This window comes from Peromyscus eremicus, chromosome 14 (genome assembly GCF_949786415.1).
Source record: "Peromyscus eremicus chromosome 14, PerEre_H2_v1, whole genome shotgun sequence".
NCBI classification, from domain to species: Eukaryota; Metazoa; Chordata; class Mammalia; order Rodentia; family Cricetidae; genus Peromyscus; species Peromyscus eremicus.
The window spans coordinates 56,532,348-56,549,217 of record NC_081430.1 but is presented as its reverse complement, the minus strand read 5'-3'; the positions used below and the strand labels follow the sequence as shown (position 1 = coordinate 56,549,217).

At 54.0% G+C, this 16,870-nt stretch overlaps 1 protein-coding gene across 7 annotated transcripts in view; it reads right to left on the bottom strand.

Moving 5' to 3' along the window:
* Nucleotides 1–1,334: 1,334 nt before the first annotated feature.
* Nucleotides 1,335–16,870, bottom strand: part of Evl (Enah/Vasp-like) — a 150,524-nt gene continuing 134,988 nt past the window's right edge. For all 7 annotated transcript variants that reach the window (XM_059280020.1, XM_059280018.1, XM_059280022.1 and 4 more), the window contains 11 exons: nucleotides 15,770–15,833; nucleotides 14,839–14,900; nucleotides 13,171–13,400; nucleotides 12,490–12,611; nucleotides 9,589–9,649; nucleotides 8,051–8,114; nucleotides 6,383–6,449; nucleotides 6,233–6,295; nucleotides 3,343–3,409; nucleotides 3,036–3,093; nucleotides 1,335–1,499 (listed from right to left, as the gene is read on the bottom strand). In XM_059280020.1, coding sequence (XP_059136003.1) covers nucleotides 1,462–1,499; nucleotides 3,036–3,093; nucleotides 3,343–3,409; nucleotides 6,233–6,295; nucleotides 6,383–6,449; nucleotides 8,051–8,114; nucleotides 9,589–9,649; nucleotides 12,490–12,611; nucleotides 13,171–13,400; nucleotides 14,839–14,900; nucleotides 15,770–15,833 — 896 coding nt within the window. In that variant the 3' untranslated portion in view covers nucleotides 1,335–1,461. The remainder of the gene's footprint in view (nucleotides 1,500–3,035; nucleotides 3,094–3,342; nucleotides 3,410–6,232; nucleotides 6,296–6,382; nucleotides 6,450–8,050; nucleotides 8,115–9,588; nucleotides 9,650–12,489; nucleotides 12,612–13,170; nucleotides 13,401–14,838; nucleotides 14,901–15,769; nucleotides 15,834–16,870) is intronic.

Sequence of the window (16,870 nt, the reverse complement as noted above, 5' to 3'; positions counted from 1 at the left end):
GGTGTCTCTGAATAGTGTGACTGTTGAGATGACTTAGAAGGCCTAGTCCAAGAACTTCCGAGACATGAGGACTTTGAGACAAGGCAGGTGGCTTCTTCCTGTGCACACAAGCTACTTCAGGAGTTGAGGGGACTCCCAGTGAGGCCAGCTGCCATCCCCGGCCCTGGCTGAGCCCCCACTGCACCTGGCCCACCAGCCTACTTCCTGCAGATAGTGCCATAGGCTGTGTTGAGACCTCCCCTCATGTCAGAGGTCTGGGGCTAAGGGTACCTCTGAAGGAGCTGTGAGTAGGCTATGCTGAGGACATTTTGGGAGAGGCTGGGAGGTCTGGGTAGGAGGGCTGTAGGCAAAGTACCTCTCAAGTATGTGGAGGCCCAACAATCACATTCCTGGCTTCTAGGGTGATTGGAACTCAATGATATGGAATGTGCCAAGGATCTCACCCCGTCCCTTCCTACCCAGTCCTCAGCACTGAGCACACCAGTAGGCATTCTGCTCTATGACCCTGGTGGCCACGGGAGGTCACATGGGGAATGGGCACAAGGGTCCAGTTGCTAGTCTCCTGGCCATATGGGCATGGCCCTTGGGACCAAGGGTCAGAGGCCCTCTGTAGCTACAATGAAGATTAAGTGCTGGGACTTCCCTAGGTTGCCATGGATTGTTCTTCTGAGCTCCCTGGGCCCTGGGCCCACTTTCAGCACTTGACAGGCAGATTGCACATGGAACCCTTGAATCCAAGGGTGTGTTACGGTCAGAGCCCACCTACCTTGTGACCCTGGGGCTATATGGCTCCCCACAGGCAGGACCTGAGCTCAGCTCCACATGTAGGAGACGCCTGGTGGCCTGGCCATACTCTTGGGTCCTGGGGACCTTCTGATGGGGTCCAGCTGCTCTCTGATGTCCCTCTTGATCTCTTTAGTCCTGCACGCTCTTGTCTGGGTACTTATTGTACAAAGGCATCCCACCAAGGCAGCCAAGAACTGGCGCATGAGAGAGCAAGCCCAAGCCTGAGTGTGGACAGTGAACGGTTTATTTATTATCATGTGGACATAACACGCACTGCGTGGACAGACTGAAACACCATGGCTGCTGGGTCTGAGCTGTATTCTGACAGCTCTGTGGCGTGGAAAGGCCACAATGCACCCAGCTGCTCACTGCCAGCTGAGGGGCTAACAGTGCCACCTAGGAGAAAACTTGGAAGCCATCTAATAAAGCAGGTGATTTTGGGGTGTTCTCTCTATAAACCAAAGAAATGTACACTTAAATAAGCAAATATAAAATACAAAAAAGAATAGACCCGGTGTTCTGTGTCAGATACGCTAAAAATCCAGGAGTTGAAGTTTGTCTCCTCATTTTAATATTGTATCACAGGTTGAGACTTAAGCACATCCCAGCTTCTGCAGGCTTGCTGTGTGCTGGGGATAGCACAGCTCCTCGTGATCCTCCACGGCTGGCGCCATCTTACGTGGTGCTGATCCCACTTAGCTCCTGCCTGATGGCTAAGGGCAGGACAGGAGAGGGAGGTTCAGTGTAGCAGGGAAGCACCCTGTTCAGGCTGCCAGAGACCACACATGGGCTAGAGGTTCACCAGCAGGGCAGCTTTGACAGATCTTTGGGGAGACAACCCAGACCTCATGTGCTTCCGCTCCTAATGATAGACTTGAAAAAGCCAAAGGCTATGCCTTGCTTCAGAGCTTCCTCGGGGTGCTGTGGGAGGGACCCAGGTCTTCCTAGAGTCTGACAGGTGAGCACCTACATCTGCTCAAAGGCCCTTGAGTCCCTCCCCACACAGGGTGGAAGCTGGCACAGCCTGTCTAGTGAGTGTGGTACAGCAGGGGTCTCTGGCCACAGAGCTGTAGACTGTGCTGGTGCCATGGCCTAGCCTTCCTCCTCTAGGGCTGGCTCTGTTCTGCCTGCTTGAGATTCGTTAAGCCTTCCCAAACTGCTCTTCCTTCCTCTGGCCCTTCATCCTGTCTCTTCCCCAGATCTGGGCTCCCTTCTCTGAGCTCCTCTCCCTTCCCCTCTTCCTTCACAGGCCTCTGGTACCCTCACAGTGGACAGACCTGGCTGGAGCCAACAGCCAGAGAAGGGCCACCATTAAGTGATGGGATCTTTTCTACGGGCTCTTAGCATGGGCCCACATGATGATGGCAGGCACTGATCGAAGCTAGGCTCTCACCTCTGCCTGTCTCTTCCCAGGCAGCTCTCTTGAAGACAGCTTGACTATGCTTGGGGTTTCTGACGATTTCCCCAAGTGCCGGAAAGGGAGCCCCCCAAGACTGGAACTGTGGGGCAGCAGTAAGGCAGTGAACTGCTCCATAGTTGTGCTGTCTCCGTCCCCACATCATGAACACTCTCCTAGACTTGTCCTCTGGTAGGACTGGACTGACAGAAATTGTGGTCTCTGTGGCCAAGGAGTGTAGCTATTATAGCTAATGGCTGCTGTTGGCTGCTAGGTCTCAGCAGCACCTCTGTGCACATCTTCCCTGTGGGAGCCCTGATATTAGCTGCCCCTCTGGCTTCATAGGTCTTTCTAGCTCGGGTCACTGCTGACAGCCTGGGCACCAGTGATAGGTGGGGACACCCGGGGAGGATGGGTACAGGCTGTACTTTGCTGCTCTGTGCTTTCCAGCCCGAGCCAGCTCCTTAAAGGCCCTGGTGGGGACAGATGTGATGTGAGCATCACAGTCCTACTTTCTGGAGCCAGGGGCTCCCTAGACAGGGTCATGCAGGCTGTGAAGGAGTCAGGCACTCTCTAGAGACAGCAGTGACAGGAAGATTGGACAGGCAATGGACTAGGAAGGGACAGAAACTTGGAGGGTGTCTCCAAGCCCACCCTCTCCTCCACAAGGTGATCTTCTGGGAGGAAGCTGAGGCAAGGAGGATCTCAGACACAGAACCACACCCCAGGGAGAGGTGCATTCTCAGTAATCCACTTCACTTTCCTGAGCCCCAGTTTCCACAGCTACAGATGGGGTGAGTGTGGGATGGTGGGGGACAGTGAGCTCACCCTGGCTGGAGTAGCCCCCACTCACCATCAATGATCTCCTCTTTTACCTTGTGGAGCTCTCGAACCACCTCCTCCAGGATTTCCTGCTGGGCAGAATCTCAGAGTGAAGAGACAGACGCTGACTCTGGGGATGTGCTGCAGGGGTCTCTCCCTCAGCCAGGCCCTGCTCTCAACACCCCTCAGTCATGATGGAGGGGGCCCAGAGGCAGGCTGCAGGGTGCCCAGGCACTCCCTTTTCCTCCACTGGCCAGCTTCCTGCCTTTGTGGCAGTCAAGCATGGGACCCACTGGCAAGAGATAGTCCCCAGCCTGCTGAATGCTACTGGCTCTCACCTGTTTCATCCTGTCCAAATCTAAGGCATCCAGGCCCACATCATTTACACTCCCGGCAGGCTTCACCCTGGAAGAAGAATGGTAGGTGTAGGAGGGTGGGTGCTGGGGTCTATAGGCACCCATGCTGGGGAAGCTTGAGGGGTCAGAGACCTCTGCTTAGGGTCCAAGAACCACCCGCTCTCCAGCCCTTCTGCTGTAGGGCTACTGGGAAAGGATGTGAATGTCCTGTCCTTTAAAGGTCTCCTCAATCCCTTAACCACATTTCTCAGTCCGAGTCAGGACATGGGGCCACACAGGAGCAGTCTTCTGGCTTGACAGGCCTTAGGTAGAGGAGGTAACTGTGAAAAACAGCATTAGTGTCTCCTGTCTCCCTGGAGAGAAACAGCACTCCTAACATCTCCCTCCACATGGAGCTTGTGTTCCAGCTGACCTCTGGTTGGTGAAACCCAACAACTGTAGCAGTGGAATCGTAGTTAGCTCCATGCTGAGGGTACCATCCTAGGCTGCCTCCCAAATGTCTGTGCAACAGATTCTCTCTCACCCAGAGGGAGGCTTGGCCGGCCCCTCTCTAAAGCTACCCCAGACTACCTCTACCTCTGTCCTCAGTCTTCTCCAGGGCCTCTCCAGGAGCCACAGTTAGCCCTGTGCACAGCCTGGCAGACCACGGGCATGCCTGTCAGGGCCATGCTGGAGCTCTACTCTGCTTGTCACCTTGTCTCACTCTGCAAGCCGGGCTTCTGGTGTCACCTGCTCTGTGACAAGAGCTGCTGGCTTCCGTTTGGGGTGGTCAGTGGAGATAATTCCTGGTGTGGGCTTAGGGGCCTTCAAATGCAGGCTTCAGTCACCATCTTTGACTTTTTGGGCCAGTGTACTTTTCTTTTGCTCTCTCTTTATTGGTTATACTTTGAACAGGTTCTGAACAGAGAGATTACTGATCTGAACTTCAATGCCTCCGGTACAGGCATTCTCCCCGGATACTCACTAGCCACAATGTGAATCTAACTCCAGGATCTTTCAGAACATGGTGGAGGTGCTGAAGGCAGACACACTCTAGACCCAACTCTCTGCCCATATGGAGAGAACAGCCATTGAAGCCTGTGGCTCCAGGGGAAGAAATGTGGCTGGAACCAGGTAGGGAGACTGGGATGTGATGGAGTTCAAATGTCCATTTATGGGGACAGCTTAGTTGTGAGGGGTCGTGTTAGTAGAGAGAGGGCCAGTGATCTGCAAAGCTTTACAGAAGTGTTCCTGCATGTGTCCTGGGTGAGCTACACAGATGTCGGTGCTGAACAGGTAGGTCTACCAGGAATTCTGGGTTCCGATAGGCAAATAACCCAAGCTTCAGGCCCTTCCTGTGGGTTGCAGGCACCATTTCAGCAGTGACTTCTGGGAGACTGGGGTAATTTGCCTTACTTCTTCAAGACTCAGCACTCCCACCTCCATATTGACAGCAACCATGAACAGCATGAGTGCTCAAGCGGTGGTTACAGTACATCTTTACTGAAACTAAAGACCAGATTTGGCAAGGCTGGGGCGGGGGGCAGGGTGGTGGTGGTAGTGGTGCACACCTTTAATCCCAGCACTAGGGAGGCAGAGGCCAGAGGATCTCTGTGAGTTCGAGGCCAGCCTGGTCTACAGAGCAAGTTTCAGGACACAGAGAAACCCTGTCTCAAAAAAACAAAACCAAAACCAAACAACAACAAAAACAAAACAAAAAAAGATCAGGTTTGGCTTGAAGCTGCAGAGAGATTTCATTCTAAGAGAGAGGCCTCAGCCACTGAGAAGGTGGGACCATACTTGGAGACTCCACTAGCTGTCAGGACTAGCTCTGCTGGAAGGCCACCGGCTATTCCACCCTCCTCTGTCAGCTTTCCTCCCCTGACAGAGTGAGCTTCCTTTCGGCCTGTGCTCAGGTGCTCTGCAGGGACCCTGCATATAGATGGTGAGCTCACAGTCAATCTCCATGCTGCCCCTTCCTGTTTTTCACCTTCTCTGCTCCTATTGGCCTGTCCTTTGACTGTGCTAGGGTGTTTATGCTCAAGACTCAGCACCTCCCATCCCTTCACAATGGAGGCTGCCTCCCAAATATCTGTACAACAGATTCTCTCTCACCCAGAGGGAGGCTTGGCTGGCCCCTCTCTAAAGCTACCCCAGACTACCTCTACCTCTGTCCTCAGTCTTCTCCAGGGCCTCTCCAGGAGCCACAGTTAGCCCTGTGCACAGCCTGGCTGACCATGGGCATGCCTGTCAGGGCCATGCTGGAGCTCTACTCTGCTTGTCACCTTGTCTCACTCTGCAAGCCGGGCTTCTGGTGTCACCTGCTCTGTGACAAGAGCTGCTGACTTCCATTTGGGGTGGTCAGTGGAGATAATTCCTGGTGTGGGCTTAGGGGCCTTCAAATGCAGGCTTCAGTCACGATTTTTGATTTTTGGGGCCAGCTTAGTTCTCAAGAGTCCATCCCGCTGTTACACTGGCATTTGGTTTGGGAAACATAGTCAGCTGATTTGTGGGGAGTCTGGCTAGGTGTGCTGAAGGCAAAGGAAGGGGACTAAGAATGACCAGAAGGGGCAGGATGCCGGGCTGAGGGGTGCAGCAGTCCCCACAGCTTCCCTGCGTGGTAGGGACGGATGGCTTTCTGGTTTGCCTCCCTTTCCCTCACAAGTCACGCCTCTCCAGGGCTCTGGCTTTCCCTTCTCAGGAGAGGGAAGAGCCAGCCTACACCACTGGAGGGTCCCTAGCTTTCCCCAGGTCTGAAAGAGCAGACCACCCTTCCCAGAGCAAGTTGTTAATACCAAGACACGAGACAGGGCTGGGAGGTGTTAGTCATGGGCAAGGAGACAGAGAAGGCCCCAGAGCCCAGGTAACACATGGGCAGGAGGGTTGTCGGTACCTAGAGTGAGGCTGCGACTGAAGGGGACTCTTAGCTTCGGGGCTCTTTGCCACAGACGGGGTTCTACGGCAATGGAATGAAACAGACATGTGAACCAGTGCCAAAGCCCGCCCATGAGACTCGTCTTTTGGCCCTTCCAGAACAGCTCACCTGGACAGCAACGAGGACACAGGTTTCTCCACCGAGTTGCTCCGTTCCCAGGGCTTTCGGCCAGCCTCTGTCAATTCATTTCATAAAGGGTCAGAGTCGAAAGGGCTCAGGGTCACCCCACTCCTAGACACCCCTTGCAGGGGCCTGCCCAGGCTCTGGGTGCAGAGCAACTGTGGGAAGGCTGCTCAGAGCAGAGCTGCAACCTGGCTCCTGAGTTTCAGTCCCCCTTCACCAGGGCACCCTTGGAACTGTAGGCAACCCTACTGTTACTGTTTCCCAACTCCAGGGTTCCTGTTCCTTAGAAACTTGAGTCCTCTCCATGGAGCATGGTCTAGCTGATAGGGAAGCAGAGCTATCAGCTACAAGGAGCAGATGGGGACTCCTCCCAACACTCTCATTAGTGCTCCTTCGGCCAGGCTCCTCACACTGAGTCTGGCCCGCTCCCTTCCTCGGCAGAAGCCGCTTTCCCTTTCTAAGTCTACTGCTACAGGCAGAGGGCTCCTCGTCTGAGACACTTGGGACCAGAGGTGCTGCAGATTCAGAGTTCACCTGAAACTTGCTGGAAAACTTTCAGAATCTGGAGCATTTTGGGTTTTGGGGCTGGGAATGCTCACCCTTTGTTGTACTAGATTACAATTCATGCTCCAATTCACAGGAAATATACTAAACTGAACGGAACACACTGGCCAGGGGTCGAGCAAAGGGGCGGTGAGGCTGCCCTAAGCTGAGCCTTGTCTGCAGGCCAGCCTCAGGTCTGAGGCAGGTTATCTCAAAGCCACCTGGCAGGTGCAAAGGGCTTATCAGAACAAGTCCTGAGGCCACAGCTATACTCCAGGTAAGGCCTCAATAGAATACTTCACCACAGGGAGCCAAAAACTGCTAAGCATGGGAAATTCCTTAACTCACACAGTAGAAAAATAATGACAGTAACACTGACCAATACAGGGAGCCACAGCCCAGGAAATCCTAGAAGGCTGGCAGACATGTACACTGGTACAGACAAGCTGGCAAGAACATCCATCTGTCAGGTGGGCAAGCTGACTCCTTTGCCTCTCCTTACCACATACATGAGCCCCAAGCTTGGTGCAAGGCTGATACTGAGTGCAGTGTCAACTGAAGCCTGAATAACCAGCCTCTGGGTCGTCTTCCTACAGCTAAGCCTCATGACACTCTCCTAATCACATCCCCTTTGCCGCAGCTGACTGCAGTGACCAGGTGGGGCAGGCCAGGCTGTTTCTGATAGAGTAAGGTCCATTGGTGATCTAACTACAGCATCTATCTAGTTGGCATTACACAGCACACATAAAATGGGACATTAAAGAGCTCCTTGGCCAGGGGTGGGGCTAAGTGGTAGCTTGCTCGACTGCCATATGGAAGCTCTGGACTGTAAAAAACAAAACAAAACAAAACAAAACCTCACCACCACATGGCAGCCCAGCCTCTAGCCAGGCCCTACATGATACTCTTAGTACCTTCCCTTAGCTGGACCAGGGTTAAGGTCTCCTTATCACACCTGCCCAGCTGTCTGCCTGGTCTACTTGGGAAGCGCTGAGGATCTGGAACTCAGTAGACTTGACCCTCTCTACTCGCCCATAGAGTGAAGTGGCCAGATTAGCTGACCACCTGCTCTAAGACCTCAAAGACTTGTTGGGCTAGGTGCCCTCTTACCTGAGGAATTAGGTGGCTGGCTGGTGGCTCGGGTCCCTGGGGATGGGGAGGTGCTAGGATCTTCCTAAAATGGGAGAGAAGGGCTCTTTCATTAGTCTAGTTAGGAAGGCTGCTTAGGGACAAGGCAGGACACCTTTGTACCAGCTTGCTTTCCAAATGTCCTCAAGGAATATGATTAGGAGACATCTATCACTAAAGAACAAAACCCTCACGTCACAGCAGGGTTACCAGACTGGACAGTGAGGAGGAAAGAGCCTCAGGAAGGCAGTTTCTTGCCCCCCAGCACCCTATCCAGGCCTGATTTATACAGGAAGATCTGCCTAAAAAAAGGGTGGAAAAAATAGTGAAATCCACTCCTCCAGGTTCTGTGGCCCGAGGAACTATGGAGCTGGGGCTGGGGGAAGTGGGGTATTAGCTACTACCTAAGAAAAGACAGTGCTGAATCAAGAAAATGTGGCTACCAGGTCCTAACACACCTAGGTAAATATCCTGTGCTTCCTGGCCACACAGGCCTTTGTATTTCCAGCATGTGTGGTTTAAGTTCCCAGGGGTGCAAGACGCAGGTCAGTGGGTGAGGACCTCGGTTTGGTCCCTGGCAGGCCTGCAAGGCAAGCCTGAGTGTATGAAGGGCATGGAGGAAGCAGAAAGCTAGAGGAATGGGGGTAACTTTCCTAACCTGGGGTCTGAGAGGCCATGTGCAGGGAGCAAAGATCACGCAGAAGTGCTGGCTGGTGGCAGAGAGAACTGCACATGCCCAGGCCCGGCAAAGCAGCACAGAGCACAGTGAGGAGCAAACTGGAGCCCAGGGGCACCAGGCCCATCTCACCGGCTGAGCAGGTGGGCAAAGTGAGGCAGGAAGCATACACTGGTCCCAGGTAGCTACAATTCTCTCTAGTTCTGCTGGTGAGGTGCAGCCTTCATGCTGTTCGTATCTGAGGTGTACACTCAGTCGCCCCAGTACAATTCTATTTATTTGTTTTAAGAAAGCTTATCATGTACATAAAGAAAACTGGTGACCATAGACAGAAGTTGAGGCTGGGAGCCTCTGCTGCCAGACCAGGCTTCATATGGCTGTCAAGGACAGAACCCAGGTTTCTAGGATTCTCTGCCATGGCTGGGGACCTCAGCTCCCACTGGGCTTGACGGACTCAAGTGAAATGTTTAGAATTAAGTAATTTTGAAATAAAACCGGCTGACTTCCCAAGACTTCAGCAGATGGACCCAAATCCCTTGATGATGCAGCCCTGGAATGCTGGAGTACAGTGGCGCTGTGGCTCCACACTGGGGTTCTTCCCAGCACTCCTGGCGGTTATGACTTTCCCTGCTGAGGGATGGCTCCAAGGGTCTGGTTAAGAGAATGCTCAGGAGGTGCAAGCCTGGCTGGGCCCACTCCACAAAGGGGTCCCTGTCCCTCCCTCCCTGCTAGCTACCTCCACATCAGGCACAGTTCCTAGGGACCTTGCTGGGAGATTTGCTGGGAGGCAAGCTTGAGGGTGTGTGTGTTGGGGGGGGGGAGTGAGGGAGGGGGTGGCGCCTACCGTTTGGCTCTCGTCTTCCTTTCTGTCAGCGGGCTTGTCTGTCTGGGAGGCTGCTTTCCTCCTAGATATTGGGGAGAAAAAAATACAAATCAGCTTCCCAAGGTTTCACAGTGACCTACAACTCTGGGCTGCCTCCATGCTCACCCTGGGTTCCCCAGTGGGTCATGAGTGGATCAGGATGTCTGTTTATGTGAACAGGCTGCTTTAGTCAGGTACCCTTCCTCACATGAGCCAAGGCCAGGGGGTAAGACCTTCTGTGCTCACCCGTGACCTAGACTCAAAACTAGTCTGGGCAGGAAGGAAGCCCTTGGGTGTTTCTCTGTTCAGCTCAGCTGGTGGTGGCCATAGCTTCTGAGGGAGAAAGAAGCTGGCTATACTCTGTTTAGGTCTCCAGGGACAGGGTTTAGCTGAGAGGCTACACTCCCAAGACACACAAGGCCTAGGGATAGACTGGTACCCTGGCCTACAGTCTGTCTCTGGGTCAGAGCTGCAGGGGGTTCTGTTGCAGCTGGCTGGCTGGGGAACCTCGACCCCAGCATCAAGTCACATTTTGCCGCTCTCCTGTCTAGGGCCTCAGTTAACCTAGTCACACCCTTCCCAGACCAGGACAACACCAAGGAGCTAAAGGTTCCCCGAGAGCAGCAGGGCTGCCCTATGCTCAACACCTGCATTTTCCTCACATACGTGGAAACTCCTTTTACAGGACTCTAACTTTACAATGCTTCTGGTCTCAATAGTCACCTGCACCTGGCTCCCTCCCAGGTCAACGCAGGCCTCCCATACTTCCCCAACTGTGTGCTCTGGTGGATTTTCAATGTGTGAGGCCCCCAAAGCATTAGGCTCTCATAACCTGAGGTGAGTGGCTTACCAGGAGTGAAGTGGTAAGGAGTGTGTGGTGAGGAGCTGCCTCTGGCTGCAGTGGCAGGGCTCACACAGCTGTCTCATCTCAAGACAGCTCTAGCTACTCATTCCACACACCTGTCCTCACCATCGCCTCTCCCTGGACTACAACTACTGGTCTACCCAGCCACTTTACCCCATTTCAATCCATTGATGCCCAGAAGCCCATGTTTTATCTCTTAAAAATAGAGGGTATCCTGGCCTAAAAGTGTGCCTCAGTGGTAATACATTTGCCTAGCATGTGCGAGGGAGGCCATGAGTTCCATCCCAACACTGAAAAGCTGACAAAAGACAACTAGACAAGCCACTCCACTCTCCACTGTTGAGACTTAGAGGGAAAGGCCCGTGTCGGGGCTGGCCACACAGCAGCCCTGAGTGCTTACATCCCCTGTTCTCCACTGCAGGCAGACCCCTGCCGAAAGAGAAGCAGGAGACCAAAGCGGCAGGGCCATCAGTCCCACTGAGGTGGATTCCAAAGAGTTGATCCTGCGGATTGTGCAAAGCACATTTGCTCTGTAGGGCCTGGATCCACCTCCACCTCCACCCTGGCACCTGGCATCTCCATGGCTCCCACTGCCTCTAATCTTCTCCTGTTTTTCAAGAGGTACATGATCTAGGCCAAGTTGTTAAGCTCCCTGGGAAGGTGTAAACACTTTCTTTTCTACTCTTATCTGAAGACTTTTCACCTCCGAGGGCTCTGAGATACAAGGCCCTGGGCAATCCAGCCTTAGCTCCAGCCTACCTCCAGCAGCCCAGTCCTCCCCATGCGCCAGGCTTCTCAGCATGTGCAGATGCCTGCACACCACCTGGCACCTCTATCTCCCAGCCCAGAGGACTGCACTTCTCTAGGCTGAGTAGCTGGAGCCTCCTCTGTGAGGCCCATTCTCTCCCTCCTGCAGGCCAGGACTTACTGTTATGTGAAGGCTGCTTACACGTCTGGCTCCTGTCTGGGCAACTGATGTCTGCCTAGGCCTTCTAGGAGGCTTGGGAAGGCCAAAGCTATGGGCCACCTCACTGCCCTCTCACACTAGTCTTCAATGCTGTAGCTGCTGTATGTGTAGAGGAGGTCAGGTTCGGGGCCACCGTGAGCAACAGCCCAGCTGCCTGCACTTCTGGACCTGTCTCCTCTCTTCATACTCACAGAACCTCCCTCTTGGATTTAATGAGATGGATTAGGACAACAATGAATTAGGCATAGTTTTCACTTAGGTTGGTCAGCCTGGAAGGTAGAGGAGAATGAGAAAGCAAGCGGCAGGGTCACACAGCTGTCTCCTCCTCCCGGGACAGGTCTACTTACTTGGTTATGGGGCACAGCCTTTTGTCCAGCGTCTCACTGACGGCAGGTGAGGGCAGGGTGAGAGGTGCTTTGCTGATGTGTGAAGGGTGACTGGCATGTCCACCCTCTTACCCGCTGCACCCTCCTCAGCTTGGCTCCGGCCAGAGCAGCAGCCAGTGAGGTGAGAGGTGCTTTGCTGATGTGTGAGGATGCCTGGCCAGCCTACCCTGCCAGGTACCCTCACCTACTGCACTACTGGAGCATCAGGGAACAGGCCTTGCGGTGGCTTCATCTGTGCTGAGCTTTTCTCCGGCACAGAGTGCCCTGATACTAGGCCTGCTCCTGTGCCCTCTGGTTCTTCAGGTCAGTCATAGCCTTAGTAACCCAGGGTCAGCATTCCTAGTGCTGGTCACACTTAAGGATGGCAGGCAATAATGGCCTGTGCAGGCTAGAGCCATACCTACTGGGGCAACCAGAGCCAATGCTGACACAGAGGGGCCTATCTTCTCCCATCTCTCTGGGCTCAAGTCATCTTGTAATTCCATCCTCGCCCCTTCCACATTCTCTAAAGAGCTCTCTAAAACTCTGGGAGTATGCTTTCTGTTTGTTGGGCTCACGAGTGTAGGGGTGCTCTTCTTGCCCCCTGAATGTGTCTTAGCAATGACCTTCCGCTGAGGATCGTAGTTTCCCAAGAGGCACACGGACTCTGAAGGCATCAGACCCACCTCTTGGCCAGGAGTTTGTTCATCTCTTCCATGAGGCCTCCTCCTCCTCCCCCGCTGCTGGCCCGGTTGGCATCGGACTTTGAGGTCCCACTCGGACTGGAGCCTCCAGACGCGTCTTCTGGCTGAGGGTGAGGAAGCATGTGTATGTCACACTCCGGTTCAGTGGTGGGAGCAGCAGCCCCAGGGGACGCAGGATGGAGAAAGACCTGAGGAATGAGGCTGCTAGTCCAGCACGCCCAACTGCACAGGTCAGAAAAGGAGACTCTAGAAAAGGAGGACCAGGGACTGGCATGGTAGGCTCACAGGCTTGAGTCCTTGCCAAAGCCAGTTGGTCACAAGAGAGGAGGGAAGCAAATTTCAAGCCAGAGATATGCATCAGAGGCACTCTTTTATGACCACATGCTGCTCATTCCAGAGTACATGCACCCCAGGGGCGGGGAGCAAACTGAGTCAGCTGGAAGCGAGTTCCATGGGAAAAGCAAAGGCAGATTCAGCACTTATTAACTAAGGCAGCTTGTAGCTGACAAAGTGCTGTCCCTGTTTACTTGTTTAATAACTGGCAGAGAGCTGGCTGGGCCTGGGCATAGCCTTTTGTCCAGCGTCTCACTGACGGCAGGTGAGGGCAGGGTGAGAGGCGCTTTGCTGATGTGTGAAGGGTGACTGGCATGTCCACCCTCTTACCCGCTGCACCCTCCTCAGCTTGGCTCCGGCCAGGGCAGCAGCCAGTCCTGATGCAGAGCTCTCATCGTGGTTGGCCCCCTGGGCTCCTCCAGCGGGCAGAGGGGGTGGGGGCGGGGGCGTAGCCCCTGTGGGTGGAGGTGGAACTGGGGGTGGAGGTGGGGGTGGAGGTCCACTACATGAGAGGGTGGCGCTGGCTGCCGATGAGGGATGCCCTGGTGGGAGGATGGGCCCTGAAATGCAATGGGGAGGAGTCAGTCTCCAACACCTAGCTGGGGTCCAGCCTGCTGTTTTTATTTCAGGTCCCTGGAAAAGAAGGAAGGGCAGCTTGAAGGGCAGCTTGCTCATCAGAGCGATGGGGAACAGAACAGTTTCCATCTCTCAGGAAGGCCCTGCAGAGCTCAGCCCTGTTACAATCACTCTCTATTCCAGTGTCTCCGGCATCTGGGGCCTGGCTATGGCATCCAGTGGCTTAACAAACTTCCTCTGGTTCCACCCATGCTTTTCTAGTGGGAGGGAGTTCCTGGCAGGGCCTTTTTCCATTCTAAGTACCTGGCTCCATCTTAGCCATTGACTGAAATTGGTTTCAAGATATAACTGGGACTAGCCCTTGGTCCCCGGGGACTGTAAGCAGTAACTGTGGGTTCCAGAGCTGACCAGACTCTGATCAAGGAACCATGGATGCTGAGTGCTGGCACTCACTGTGCACCTAGGCAGGCACCCCTAGCCAATACTGCCCGAGCTTCCACTGTGTGCCAGGCACTGTGCCATATGTGGAGGAAAACAGCGCAGGGTGCTTGAGGCCTAGTAAAGAGAGAACACAGCATAGAGGTGAACACAGACGTGCTGCGAGGCAAGCGCTACCAAGAGCAGGCACACAGGATGCCTGTGAAGCCTGAAGTTCTTGGGACCAGAGAGGAGAGGAAGTATCCAGTTAAGTGAAGGAAGCAGGGGTGAGCAAAGAGAATGGGATGCCTGGAAGGAAAAGAAAGGAGAAGCTAGGCTGGTGCGGAAGTGGGAAGGAGAGTGCAGGGTAGGCTGCACTTCAGAGCTGTGTCCCAGCATGGGAGGGGCTGACATGATGTCAGAACTGGACTTGCTCAAGGACTGTGCACAGGGGCATGGGCAACAGAGAGGAGGTGCTGTGGTATCAGGTGAGAGGGCAATATCACCTGAGTGCAGGGTGCTTGGAAAGCAGCTGGAGCTGTTTTCCCCTGAGCAAGAGGAACTTGAGAATGCACTGAGCAAGTCAGGTAAGATGAGGCTACCCAAGCACAAGGCAACTGAAAAAGTCCTGTCCATCAGTGCACCTGACCTCCCTTCTCGGGGTGCGCTAAGTCCCACTTGGCACCCAGGAAGCCTGCTCTGGCACTCCTCTCTGGCCTCGGTCCCGACTCTGAGTGTCTCCAGCACCCAAGGCACTGTGCGCATGTCATGTTAGGACCAGCATGCCTTCCTGGAGGCAGGACTGCTGTCTGCCTTGTTGATAGCATGTCTCTAGCTCTCGGTGCCCTGCTGACACTGAGAACGGGACAATGGGAGGCCCAGGAGGCTTCCCAATCCTACAGCCCTAACCAGACTTAAGCCTAGTGGTGAAGTAGTGGGAGTTGTCTGAGCTGGGGCCACCGGGGCAGTGTGGGTGGTAGCTGGAGGAAGGGGACTCTCACTCACCTGTGGCAGAGATTCTTCGCTCCAGAGACTCCTGGCGGTGCTGCTGCTGCTCCATCACTTGTCTGAAAAGCAACCAGAGCAGACACCTTGACCTCTCTGTGCCCTGAGAGCCCAGGCGTGAAATCTGGTTCTGTGTTACCCGAGAGCCACAGCACTGGGCTCTGTGTGTGTGTATTTGCATGTGCACACGTGTGTGGAGGCAAAAGGTCTACCCTGAATGTTGTTCCTGGGCATCATTCACTTTTTCTTTCTTTTGAGACAAGGCCTCTCACAGCAAGGCTGGCTGGCCAGTGAACTCAGGGTTTGTCTGTCTCTGCCTTCTAAACTTGGGGTTCAAGTGGGTGGTGCTATATCTAACTTTTTGTGGAAAAAAAAAAAGAGCATTGAGGCTCTAATCCGTGCCTTGCAAGTACTTTACTGACTGAGCGATCTCCTCATATCCCTGGGCTGCCCCCTATAAAGACAGGGATGTGTTGGGTTCAAGTACCTAGATGGAAGAGGACTGGCAAGCTGGAACATACTGAACAGGAAGCATCTCAAAGCTCACGTGACGCTCTGGCTGATTTGATTCAGTGGAGTGAGTGGGCTGATGGGCTCACTGGCTGTTTGGCACTTATGGCTTCAATAGATGTGGCCTCAGGGGAAATGGTCAGAAGACCACATGTCTTCTTCTAGTCCCCCATCAGAGGGCCACCTGGTACTACAGAGTTATAGGCATGCTTCAGAAGGGGTTTATGGAAGTATGGATCTGCATGCCAGGGACATGCATTGAGCTCACAGATCTCTGGCATGCAGTAGATGTTCCCTGTTACCCCCCCACATCCCCCACCCCGAGTGCTGGCCCGAGCTGTACTATGTCTCGACTAGCCGAAGGGTGCTCTTGGCACTACTGGGAAGCTTTCAGGCAGGCACCTGTGGGACGTGGGGTTACCTTCTCTGGATGTCCATCTCCTCAGGAGAGGGGCCATTCTGCACCTGACGCTGCGTGGCGGGGCCTGTAGGGAAGAGATGCAGAGTGGAGTGGTCAGTAGAGGGAAGAAAGGCCCCAACAAAGAACTGTAATGGCATGCTCTCCACTCCTCCTGGCCTTCTCACCTGTGCAACCCCTGCATACACTGGTCTCTCACTCACCCTTTCTTCTTCATTCCCTGGGGCTCCTCCCTCTGAAGCATAGGTGGGACCCCCAGTTCTAGGTGTTGACATGCACCCACTTTAACAGCACTTGCTGTCTCTGCTTCCTCACTTGCCTGTTCCCTTAGCTCCATCACCAGCGTGTTAAGAATCATCAACTCTGCTGGGGGCAGTACAGGACTAATGCCTCCAGCGGGTGAGTGGCAGGGCTAGACTGAACCCAGGGACTACACGTGTGGGGTAGTCCCTCCTTGTACCTGCTGCCCACACTGGGAGTCTGCAGCTCTGAGTAGCACAGTGAGGTCCTGCTCCCTTTGTTCTGGGCCACCATGAAACCCTTTGGCCCTTTGGGTACACTTTGGACCCAAAAGGGTAGGATCCCACTGCTGAGCCCCATGTTCACAGGAGGGCTGGTGCTGGGAGCCCACTTTAGCATGCTTTGTGAAACATTTAAAGAGAAATCTAGGCTGCTGCTCCAACCCAAGAAAGAGCTGATTGTTTCCCGAGGTGTCCCTCGGGAAGTGCATGCTCAGTGGCTGGCGGAGGGGATGTGCAAGCAGCTTTGTTTCCACCTTTGGGTGAAGTGAGTGCAAGTTTACAACCTCAGACAGCAGGGAGACTCTTCAGCCTCCTGCTCCCTGAAGCCCAGGGTCTTCGTTCTAATCCTCTCCTGTGCAGAAAGTGTTACTGTACTATGGGAGCATGATCAGAGTAACGCCCAGGCACTTTCTTTACTTAATCTACATTTCAATTGTAATGCTCACACAGCTAGGTGGCGTCCATGAGGACTTGGGACCCCCAAGAAAACCAGGCCCAGGAAGGTTAGATGACTTGCTCAAAGGTTATGCAAGATGCAGAGCACGACAAAATACTTGGCTAAAAGTCACACTCTTTCTCAAGT